General features: G+C 35.6%; 1 protein-coding gene across 2 annotated transcripts; it reads right to left on the bottom strand.

Annotated features, from left to right (window-relative positions):
- Nucleotides 1-2,543: 2,543 nt before the first annotated feature.
- Nucleotides 2,544-12,495, bottom strand: LOC123768661 (dimethyladenosine transferase). Of its 2 annotated transcripts, none has more exons than XM_045759321.2 (6): nt 12,397-12,495; nt 8,693-8,912; nt 8,186-8,395; nt 7,390-7,596; nt 5,190-5,333; nt 2,544-4,865 (listed from the first exon to the last, which is right to left on the bottom strand). In XM_045759321.2, the coding sequence occupies exons 2-6, from the start codon at nt 8,909-8,911 to the stop codon at nt 4,671-4,673; spliced, it is 975 nt and encodes a 324-aa protein (XP_045615277.1). In that variant the 5' UTR covers nt 8,912; nt 12,397-12,495; the 3' UTR covers nt 2,544-4,670. The 2 variants fall into 2 exon arrangements, with proteins under 2 accessions (XP_045615277.1, XP_045615276.1); XM_045759320.2 differs by lacking the exon at nt 12,397-12,495 and adding an exon at nt 10,144-10,280.
- Nucleotides 12,496-12,709: the final 214 nt, after the last annotated feature.

Here is a 12,709-nt window from a genome sequence, read left to right as displayed (position 1 = left end):
AAAAAATATATATATATAATCTGTTTTAACACGAATATTAGTTTAGAGTGAGAACGAGTTGATTTTCCTGCATGTCATATCTTTAAGAAAATCTATGGAACTTCTAACAATATTTAGTCATACTAGAGACTAAACTAGTTGAAAATAACCTTGACGATGAAGTACAGTACGGCTTCGTTCACGACTCACAATCGGGGATTCGATTCCTGGGCGGGACAGAAATGGTTGGGCACGTTTCCTTTCACCTAAAGCCTCTATTCACTCAAAGGCAAATAAGTATCTGGGAGTTAGGCAACTGTTGAGGGGCTGCACCCTGGGGAAGGTTATAGTAATTCGACCTTGGGGAGGGGGGGTGGACCTCAATTTAAGCCTAAAGTATATATGTACGCAGGCTGCATGTCCCCCGACAAAATTAATCATTACTATTATTATGGTAGGGGTAAACCATGTTATCATAGGGGGATACACGATATTATCTTGGGGAGTATACGATATCTTAGCAAGTACGTTACCCTAGCGAGTACACGTTATCTTAGCGGGTATGCGATATTATCTTAGGGAGTAAGTGATGTTATCTTAAGGGATGCCAATCGTTATATCTTAGCGGGAAAGCTATGTTATCTTAAAAGGTAACGACTTCATCTTGGGGATACTCTACTAGGCGGCTTGTCAAAATTCCCCAATTATACCTAAACATACTACATGACGTGGTCATGAAAATATAACCCATTTTAATTTTATTTGTTATTGACAAACTGTCCTGCAAGTACCCCTGCGAGCAGGCATTCTCAGCCCCGAGCATCATATTGAGCAAAAGAACTGCGCATATCTCTCGACCAAGGACGTCACGTGAGTGGGTGAATGATGGTCGTAATCAACACTGCGCCAGGGAATGACCTTCGTATGTTTCAATTATACACTTCTCCACTTACCTTCCCTCTTGTCTCATATACTGACTCTCCTACCTTTGCTAGTCAAGACTTGCTAAAGGTCCAGGATGGAACGAAACGTCGTCACTTTCGTTTAATTTCATATTTACCTGAATTTACTTGATGGGGATTGATTGTTGCCGCCAGAGGCGGCTAGTTTATTATGCACCCCATACCGGTAGCGCAAAAGGGCACAAAAGACCAGACTAGACCTTTATCAGACCTCATCTTAGATTATTACATAAACAATTTCATCTATCCTTCATACCTTATAGTTATATGTGGAGACCTCTAGTAGCCCCGACGATAACAGGAAGCAAACTGCATGTCTAAGATACCCTCATCTATCCTGATGATTTTATCTATCATAAATCGTAGCAGTGTTTTGGCATTTATGGCTTCGGCGGGTAGACAGTTCCACGGGTTTATTACCCTATGGGCAAAAAAAGGATCTGTTTTTTTTGTCCTGCATTGTAATTCGTAGGGTTTGAAACCGTTGCTTCTTATTTGTTTAACATTTGACCTCTAGAAGTAGTAGTCTGGATCAGTATCCTTCAAACTGTTCAGCATTGTAAAAGTTTCTATGAGATTAGCCTTGTCACGTCTGGTTTGTAGTGTTGTTAACCCTATATGTGTTGGTTACGTTATTTGACCGGCTGAACTGTTGTAGTTCAACAGTTCTGTAAAACTGTTGAACTGAACTGAATTTCTTCAAAGTTGGTATGAACATTTCTTAGATTAATACCACACACAAACTTTCATCCTCAGTTCCTTCTTGTTATCGAGTATCAGTATTAGTTTTCATAAGTAATTATATTTAAAAACTGAAATGGTTGCCTTTGCTTTTGATTAAGAACTCAACAGTTCTCTTCCTGAATTACTTGTATTGCATACATATGTGCCTACACAGCTGTCAGCGTAATCGGGTCACAGCCTAAATGTTCCAGGTTCAATTACCTGATGCCTTTGTTTACCAAGCAGTAGATAGATACCCAGCAGTTTAGAAACAATTGTGGGTTGCATCCTAGGAAAGGTCAATAATTTGCCTAGGGAACCTTGGTAAGCCTATGTGCAGGGTTCCTTTTCCCAGCAACGGGAATCAACAACCCTTCCATATTATCCATAAACATGCCGAGAGGGGAATTAGTTACTATTGAGAAGCCAGGTAATCTGGTCCTAGTTCATTGGCCCATTGAGGCTTCAATTGGCAGTTTTCTCTAGGTCATGCTGAAGGAAGGAAGGACATGTTTAGCTATGCACTAGCTGTTAGTAATTGAAAGTGTGTTTAATGTGAAGTACTAATGTTATGTTCAGTCTCCTTAATGAACAGATTAGTATACTGAAATTCAGATGACTTCAAGGAAAAAAGTCCTGCTGCTATCTCCCTGTACAACTCCCTAGTTCGCACTTAGACACATTCAATATTCACACACATAGCACTGAGTAACCAAATCAGTTCCAATACCTGGGACCAGGCATAAATTACAACATAACAAAGTCACTGGAGTACATAAGCTAGTTACATCAATGCCAATAAAGTAAAAATTCAACAAAAACACAGTGATGCTACTTCTCATATCCCCTAATTCTAGCTGTGACAAGAAAAAGTAAGTGTTAAGCAATGATTAACTTTTATTTTCTTAGTTACATATAGCATTAATAATTTCAAAATTGATCTATTTCACATTAATTTGTAAATTGCTAATTAATTTATTTTGTCATCTAAACCCTTTTTAATTGTTCCTTCTTTTAAAGCTTCAAGCTTTTGTCTGAAATATATAGATAAGAGTAGTTTGGCTTATAAACAATGAAAAATAACTGTAAATTCTAAGGATATAAGCCAGCTTGTTGCAGCACAATTTGTTTCATCCTAACCAAAATTCCTAATACAGTACAGTACAAATATCAAGCTCAACTCCTGTAATAGGAAAAACAACACGTTATGGTTCAGTGAAAGATTAAAAGCATTCTGTAGTTTATGACAACAGTTTTGTTTAACCATGAAAAACAAACGAAGGAATAAAACATTTTCAATTTGTTTCATCTAAATTGTTTTACTTTTTATATGTTCCCTCTCTATAATATAAAACTTCAAATATGGCAAAAATCTTATATTGTATTACAAAATATAAATAAATATTACACTGTGGAAAGTTTGGCATATAACACTAATGCAAATTGCAAGCAACACAAACTAGTCAAACGTTTAAAAAAATTACAATAACTATGAGAATTCTTCCTATTGCTAGCTATCTACAAAAGGTGAACATATCTACATTTGCAGATATATTACCACCATGAGCCATTAATCCATTATTCCTTGTCATCAAATAATCAAGCTTCAACATTTTTCTGTTGACAACAAACACATTATCAAATGACAATATATATACAGTACCGGGTATTTATGAAATTTGATACATTTATTAGCAACCCAGTTATTTGATGGCAAAGAACTAACATATGTAAAGTCACAGAACTGACTTCCATTCTGACTAGCACCAATATCAATGTTTTAAATAAATACCAACAACACAGGATATATAATCCTGCCAAACTTAATAGGTTTAAAACGTTACAACAAAATTCTAGCACTGCATACCAAACCTTAGCCCTCTATTCTTCCCCCCTTAAACAATGCAAGTAATGTGGAATTTCATTATTACCCTGCAATGTCTGTGGGATTGTAATAGTGTAATAGTAAAACACAAAACATTTCTCCACTGGAAAAAACACATATAACTGTAATGTCTTTTATAGGTTTGTTACAAAAGGTGACTTTAGGAGTTTATCTGGATGCAAGCAAAATTAATGCTTCAAAAAAAAAAAAACAGCGTTGAATGTAATGAAACGCCATTTTCTGGGAGAGTCACAGAGGCTCCACGGAGCTTTTGGGGCTCACCACAGAAATACATATACCTTGACTCAGGCAAGGGTATTGTGGCTATTCACCTCAGGACTTACTATGTGGAGGAAGTAAAATATGGTAATTATGAGAACATTCGTTTTAGGTCTTTGGCAACAGTATTTAATGTATTACTTTTTTTTTTTTTAGAAATTGGAAGGTACCATGATACATACAACTGACAATTTCTCTGGCATTGCAACAAAGATCAGTGCCACCATATAACAAATAATCTCATAAAATGTGGGTTAGATACACAACTTGGCTCTATTCCTCAACAGGAAGAATCAAGACACAGGGGACACAGCCTTACAGCCAAACATGACCACACAGCTCATCCCTGATGGATGGAAAACAGCTTGTTTCTTTTCCTTTGACCAGAAGACAGACATCAACAAGACAAACTCAACTGTCCTTCAGACCATTGGAACATGCAATCTTCCCTCCCCACCTCCACCACCTTCCATGTTGCCATGAAAGAGGAAGGGCATACAGAATAAATATAATTTGAAAAATAATATACCTAAATAAATAAATAAGAAGAGTGCCAAGCTTCATATAATGAAGATATGGCAATATCTAGATAATGTACAGGAAACAGGTTTTCATGTATGTCAACTTGTCACTTGGATATCATGTTGTACATTCAATTAACATCAAGTTTGACGTTTAATATCTGTAAGCTTACAAAAATATACATTCAACCCCCATTCTTAATGCAAGTTAGAGGCTGTCTGAACAAAGCAGGTATCCTTTAGACAAGGGGCCCTGAACTGTTGACCTTGCAAATAGTATGAAAAATATATTCCCTACACAATACTGTACTATTTAAATACCTATACAAAATGTATTCCTTCTTTATTAAAAGCATGTAACAAAGATAAGAAATCATCTTGATCCATATGCCTTGCACGTTTCTTGTCAAATTTTCCATCAATCAGAATGTCTTCTACTTTTTCTTTCATAACAAAATCTTCAGGAATCTTTTTCTCATGCAGTGAACACCAAGTTTTGTAATTTTTTTCTAATGTCTGAAAAGGAGAGTACAGTACATTAATTAACACTTGCCAAATATGAACTAACTTCTACTGTAATAACAACTCTTATATATCAGTATCCTAATCTCTATGGATGGGATGGAATGTCTTTTTGAGTATCTTTAATCTTTTTTTGTACTACTTTCCTAATTCTTCCAGGCTGGTGACCCTCCCCACCCTATAAAAATGGGAAATGGGGTAATAATAATAATAATAATTATTATGACTAACTTGAACACCTTAAATGAATCTTCAAAACTAAAATGTACCTGCAAAAATACTTATTCGTGGTATAACTAAACTAATTTAAAAACTGACCTGCAGTACAGAAGATTGTTTGAATGCAGCAGCTAGTGTTTTGTTCTTTCTAACAAAAGCAACCCGCAGGAGTCCATCCCATTCTGAAAAATTTATCTTTGGCACTGGATTCTTTGGCTCAATCCTCACGACTGATGACTCGACCTAAAATTAGAGAAAAGTAATGAAAAATTTAAAATGTAAAATCAATTTGTGTATTCAATTAACATGAAACACAACCACCAGGTAAATAGGTTTACTTGATATGGTTGTGCTAGTGGCAATAGATGGAAGGCACTTTTAAGTCAGAGATACAGAACTTTATAATGGTCCAAGACGGAATGAAACCTTATCACTTTCTTTTCAGATGGGTGGGTTGGGTGTCTAGCTTTCAACCACGTTACTGTGACTTACTGTCTTCACAGTGCTATTGTTCAAACTAGACTGCTTATGCACGAGATGATACCTTAATGGAAGATATTTCCGATTACTAAAACTCATCTAGTCCCTAAAGCAAGACCTTGCTAGCTCCATGATTAGCATCATGTACATCTAGGACAATTCAACATTTAACAAAGGCACAGCAAGGATCGTTTTAAATAACCGTCCAAGTCATACTGGTGCAAGCAGAGCCATTTTACCGCATGGGCCCCACGAGCATAAGACATGTTCATTATGGAAGCAGAATGTTTAAATATTTAGGCCTTGTTGCAAGCACACTTGTATAATATAACCCTACATCCTGGGTGTAGGACTATATATTTAAGATATACATTTCCAGGTGAATAACCCTTTCAGCAGAAATGAAATGTAATGTTTTGAGTGGAGCACAGAGAAGGAAGAGAGCTGCAGAGGAGGAGAAAATTGGAAAACTTCAAAAATTAACATCGTGGCTTAACACAGGTACAATGACAGCCATTCATACCATTCCATGTCTATGAGTGTTTGCACATTACAGTCATTTATGTGCCTCCAGACTCTGTTCAGTCATTTCTGTACTGGATTGGCTGTGCACCAGCTGTGGTATTCTCTTACCATCACCATTTCCACAGCCAAACCATAATTTTGCCAGGTTTTTACAGCAACAACAAAAAAAATCATAAAAGTTTTCATACATGGCAGAATGCTGGCATATTCGTTTATTTACAAATAAAGGTATTCAATGCAAGCAAAGATTCCACAGTCACATGGAAGGCTCGCTTGAGATGAGGAAATGTGTCAAAATTAAACCCAGTTCTTTTCAAATTTGGTTTTACATCTGCTTCCTGGCAGACATTCCAGTGTCCTGCTTCCTCCTGACATACAATCCTCATTTTTTCCATGGGAAAATAGCAGTCATACTGAAGGTCCCTGCTTGACAAGGAGGAGGTTTCTTCAATCTTCAATGTGGCATTGGCAGGGAAGGATCTTTCTTTTCTAGCTAATCCAATTTGTTAGGTTTTCTTACAGCTCCATGCCTGGATTTCTTCTTTATTATAATATTTATTATATCATTATTATAGCTTTATTATTTAATTGCAGCAACCTTTGGGAAAGCACCAGCCTGGCAGATATGTTCACATTTTTTGCCAGCCAGGACTACTACTGCCATGCAATTTATGCATTCTTACCTCTCATTCAAATGGGAAAAAGATGATAATAATAATAATGTTTAAGAAAGACAATGAGTGTGAGGTGAATGGCATCATGAACAATTTGGAATATTACATTAGCAGCTTATGCAATAACATGACTTGAATACATAAAAAAGTAGTTATGGATCAAATTACTAGTTGCCAATCTGAAACTGTAATCATTTATATAAAACTACATATTTTGAGTTGGAGGTACATTCAATGAATTACAGTATGATAATTGTCTGGTGTATTCTCAAGTAAATTATGCCAAGGCATGCATTACTGTATCTGCAAAATAATCCAATTACCAAATGATGACAGTGCATTTAAAATAAACAAAATTTAATAGTTACAGCAAAGTAGCAAGTATTATCAGCAACATGAGACAAGCCATGGTATGTAACAGACATACACAAAGGAACATAAGATTTAACGCAACCATCTCAATATCTTATCATACTGCAACAGCCTAGGAAGCAACCATTACTTTCAACAGATTGAACTATACAAATTACATAAATGAATTAGAGATTAAGGAGTAAAGGCACTGTCAGTCTAAGGAACTAAATTTAATTATCACAATATATTCCTATGTAAATCTATACCTTAGGAGGTGGTCTGAAGTTGTTCTTGCCAACTTTCATTAGATGATCAACTTTTGCCAACAGTTGAGTATTGACAGTTAGTCTGCAGTACAACTTGTCACCAGGCCTGGCAATTAAACGCTCAGCAAATTCCTGCTGAAACATAAGTATGGCACATCTGAAGATCGGCCGATGAAGTAGCAGCTTGAAGACGAATGGTGATGAAATCTGTAAGGAATGATTACACGGTACACTTTTTTTTATTTTATAACCATTCATAATATTAATACAAATCATGTACTTTAGGGCAAAGATAGTTGGATTAAGTAATAAACAAGATATCTAATACAATTATACTTAATTTGTAGTTAGATATTTAATAAAAAATATATGCCTTTAAGTGAAGGTATATAATCTCTGCATATAGTCTGCAGTTAAGTTAGATATCGATTTGAATTTATTTATTCTCAATCCACGTCTGCTACTTAACATATTCCTCCTCCTCAACAAATTGTACATCACTCTGGTACAACTGAACCTTTAAAAAGAAGTCCTATATGTTATCTATGAAGTTAGGAAATCTTATTTGGCGGTGAATCATATGTAATAATTTGGTCGAATTCAGCTCTAAATCAAATGCCTAACGCTGATTGGCAACACCCCTGATCTTCATCTTTTTTCTGAACTGAAATGACCTTGAATTTTCTCACAAAATAATGATAAGGTTTAAAAATGCATTAAATAGATAACTAATGCCTTATTTGTGGCTTGAACATTAGACTCCAAAAACCTAATAACAAGAGTTGTATATACAAACCTGGTAAGGCAAATTTGCCACACACACATCAAACGTAGGCAGATCTGCCTTCAACACATCACCAATCCTAATATCCAGCTTGGAGTGCAGGGGGGTAGAAAGAAATCTCTTGTGTAACTCTGCTACCATTCGCGAGTCCACTTCACATGCTATCACTCGCTTGACTCGTTCCAAAAGTTTTACAGTCATGTTTCCTGTTCCTGGACCAACCTATTGTATGTGAATTTTGTTTGTATAAAATATTATAGTTAGCAATATTTCTAAAAAGTATTTTTCAACTTTAATTAAGATTTATTACAAATGATAATTACACAATTAGAAGAGCGATACATATGTGCATATAATATCTTCAAATATGAGAAAACAAATATACTACGGTTCTGTTGAAGTTTCAAGTTTCAGTCCCATTATCTAAACTCTTTACTGTTTATTCTTACACTTAAAAAAAAAATGTATTTGGAATACTGTATTTCAAATCTAGACATAAAAGCTCCACTAAATACTGACCTCAAGTACAATGTCCGTTGTCTTTAATCCAGCCTTTTCAACCATGGAGGTGATGACAAGTGGATTCTTAAGGATATGTTGACCTAAATCTGTATTGAAAACAAGCCCCTGTGAAAGCACACCTGATGCTGGTTTAGCTCCTTTCACGCCTGCCTTCGTGCATACTCGGCTCACCTCCTTGTGCACACGGCATTTTTTTTGTACTGGAGCCTTCGGCATTCTGAAAAGACATTCAATCTCTTAGACTAGAATAAATGAGCACATAACATGAACTGGACATATCAACCCATGCAAGGCAATTATTTTCAAGCTTTTTCGTAAACAAAATTACACGAGCCTGGAAACTCCTCGAATGACCCATACCAAGATAGCATGAGAAACCAGCCAATTGCAAGCTCTTCTAACAATAATCAATATGTAGAGAACCATCATGACAAGTGTAGACTTTTATTTGCAGATAACATTTTTACCTATAGGGGTTTTAATAAATGTAATACACAGAACTGACGCTTGTAAAAGGGGCAAAACCTCTTTTTTTCCCCATTTATACAAAAGCCTTGTTTACCTATGTTAGATCTAATGAAGCCTTTACAGGTAAAACATCATTTACTAACTAAAGTCCACTCCCATCTTGTAATTGTACTGTTGTCAGCCCTTAGTTCACTACCAATACCCAATACGTCAAGTTATATTTCCCAGTGGACCGGCAGTCTCGTTTCTTTCAGTTACATCCTTACACAGCTCTAGAACACTCCTGAGTGCTTAATACCTTTTAATCATGTACAGTACAGTAACCATGTACAGTATTCTGTGCCTCCCCACCCATCAATTCACATCTGATTAGGCCCAAAATGGGGTAAAGGCAGGGAGGATATGCCGTGGATGGTACCCTGTTTCAAGGGTTCGATTTTGCAAATCATTCATAGGCGATTTAATTAAATCAACTACAAATTTATGACTATAACTTTGAGAGTAACAACATAATATAGTTTAATAATTATGCACCGAGCTTGAGAAAAACCCTTTCAAAGCAAAGTTTGTTTGCAATTTTCTGGCTTATGCTTTTGGGATAATTTTTTTTATATCAGGGTGTATGCAAGAAATTTTGGGCTGAGGATCTGCATGCCTTGCTGTGGTGCTGCCACCCTGTTTTGTATTAAGGTAGTAGATATTTCTCAAAATAACAAAAATCTGAAAATGCCAGAAAAAGTTTGCTAACAGAATAATTCACCAAAACTCTCAGTAGAGGACCAGAATTTTGATCACTAAAATCCAACTGTCTCTGCATCAGAAATTCTAGCTGGGTTAATATCAGCGATCTTTGGACACTCAAATTTTTTTTTAGTTCATTCAAGTTCAATGAAAAGCTCCTTTCCGAATGGTTCCTTAGCTTCTTCCAAAGCCAAAGGACATTATTTCACACAAGTTTAAATTAAAGATTAATACTTTACCTTAATTATATAAATACAGTATTGTACTGTGCCTTCAGTCTAGGGAGATGCTAGGGAGTGTGACCAAACTTGAGCACAATCTTTCTTAAACTGATTAATATGACTATTAGTACCTGAAATCTTATATTTACTTTATCTATTTGGGTATTTAAGAGTAAACACAGTAGTCAAAGTGTTATCTGTATAAATATCTTGTCTATTATCACCAGACTTGTCCCTTTACAGATAAGAACATTCACAACAAGATATATAGTACTGTATTTAGGAGCAATCATTTCTCTCAATAAATGAACATGATCTGAAGACTTTGGTAAATGTTAATTATCTGAATACAGAAATGTATACAGTATAGCCAAATAAAGTTAGATCATCAAAGTTTAATCTGTTGCAAATTCCTCATCAAGGGGATGATAAAATAAATAACTACTGTATATAAAATAATTCTTCAAAAATATTTTCACTTTTTCATTAAGTGGTCATATTTTTGCCAATGCACTAGCCTACAATACTGTACAGTTTTTGTGACCCAATATCTTAATGCACACTCCCTAATTTAATCTCTTATTCTAAGTTTAGAGCAAATTTAAAATGAAAGTATTAATTATTAGCAACTAGTATTATATTGTATTGAAATTTGAATAGAAACCAATATTTGTATACAATTTCTTTTTCACAAATATTACTAGCAAGAATTTTCCTCATACTCTTGTACATTTTTAGCAAATTTTTTATTTTCACACAAATAATTCATAAACAATAGGAAAAGGGTATGAAAAATGTATATAATTTCACTACTCCAATCACCTGGAGATGATTTAGATGTTTGATTTGATTTAAAAGCCCCACCCTTTCGAGGGGTATGTCATCGACACTAAAGACTTCTATCGCTCGTTTGATATACTGTACAGTACAGGGACAGGTATTTTGAAAAAATCCCAAGTCCCTTATTTCCCTTCCTGGACCTTAGGAAATAAATGTGGATTATGTCTGATACAATACCATCCAGTGACTGAACATGCAGGGTAGCCATGAATAAATGGACCAAGTTAATAGCATGTCATACCTCACTTTATGACTGAAATAATCTTCACTTTATGACTGAAATAATACAACTCAGTCATTACTTCTAAATTACAATAAGTAGAGACTTTACTAGGGGATCCACAAAGTTTGACGACTCTTCCCTGATTAGTTAGTACTCTCACAGCTCTCTTGATTTCAGCAACTATCGCAAAATATTCTGCCCGATTTTTATTAAGGCTTTATAACGCTGCTTTTGAATAAGTGCAGATCACTGCACCATTAGTGTTTCATTCCAGAAATCTTAATGCCATAACAATGGCAGTTTGCTCAAGCTGAAGAAGCATAGTTTTCAATACAAGCTTTTACTTCATTTCCACGTTGAAAGGCATTATTCCTAATTACAGTGAATGCTGCACCAGCCCTGCCATTGACAGGATTCGATGACCCATCAGTGTAGATTTGATCCAATTCATTTCTAGCTTTATAAATTTCCTCAAAATACCTGTGCCTCATTTCTGTGGTATCATGTTGGACTTTTTCATTGTCATCTCATTGATGATAATCCTGCATAGGTCATCCTCCCTGGGAGGTAACCTCTCTACAAGCATGAGCTCATGGGGTTGTTCAAGCAGGTGAAGTTCTTTGAGGATAGCACTGATCTGTGAAGCCATTTTTTGCTTCTCCTATTTCCTCCTGTAACTCAGTTTTTGCTTGGCAATATCAGTGTAATGGGGATCTCTGACTATCTTAATTGCAAGCTTTGCATTCAGTGCCTTAATTCTGCTCTTAACACTGGGGAAGGACAACTCCTCTTGTAGATTAGATGTTTTGGCAGTTCTTGGGACTCCAAGAATTATTGTCATTGCTTCATTTTGTATGTTTTCAAAGTTTTCCATATCGCTTTGGGATAAGTGCGCAAAACTAGTAATGTTAGTGCTAAGAACATCTGGATAGTATATGTATCTACACTTTATCACCCAGTGTCTAATGAACTAAATACCATAACTGTGCAAATTATTTATGCTCCTAACAAGTTCAAACATTCCTTATACAAGACCAGAATACCTATTCGACCAACCACAGAATACCTATTTTGGGGGGCGAGTAACACGCTCGCGTTCTCCCACTTCCCTCGTCAAATCCAGCTCACAAACCACCTAAATATATCAACTCCGCAAAAATACTTCGATCCGAGAACTCCTTATATATAGAAATAGAGAGAAAACGTACGTGGCTTGACAATCTGGTGTGATAGCCGGCAGAGATGACCAGGACCACCACACGGCCTCACTTTAGCTGCACATGTGGACTTGTTTACCTCGCCTGTTTGCGATTCATCTATAAAAATACAACAGCAAACTAGATACTTATATTTGTCCCTCTATTATTTTAGTTCAATTACTAAAATTATTTTGAGGAAAGCTAAAAAGAAACTTTATTCATTTATATTATTTTTTTCTAAATATGAATTACAATGTCGCAGACGCCACATCATACCAGTGCTGCCAGATTAAGCTTTTTTTTTTTTTTTTTTTTTTTCTTT

Source organism: Procambarus clarkii, chromosome 83, assembly GCF_040958095.1.
Source record: "Procambarus clarkii isolate CNS0578487 chromosome 83, FALCON_Pclarkii_2.0, whole genome shotgun sequence".
Taxonomy (NCBI): domain Eukaryota; kingdom Metazoa; phylum Arthropoda; class Malacostraca; order Decapoda; family Cambaridae; genus Procambarus; species Procambarus clarkii.
This window is presented reverse-complemented; position numbering and strand designations above follow the sequence as displayed.

What these genes read in the sequence shown, in the direction of transcription:
- LOC123768661 (XM_045759321.2), bottom strand. Translation starts at nt 8,911, where the DNA reads ATGCCGAAGGCTCCAGTACAAAAAAAATGCCGTGTGCACAAGGAGGTG. An exon ending in CAACGGACATTGTACTTGAG is followed by an intron (nt 8,396 to 8,692) that starts GTCAGTATTTAG and finishes CACATACAATAG; the next exon opens with GTTGGTCCAGGAACAGGAAA. An exon ending in AACAATCTTCTGTACTGCAG is followed by an intron (nt 4,866 to 5,189) that starts GTCAGTTTTTAA and finishes TCTCCTTTTCAG; the next exon opens with ACATTAGAAAAAAATTACAA.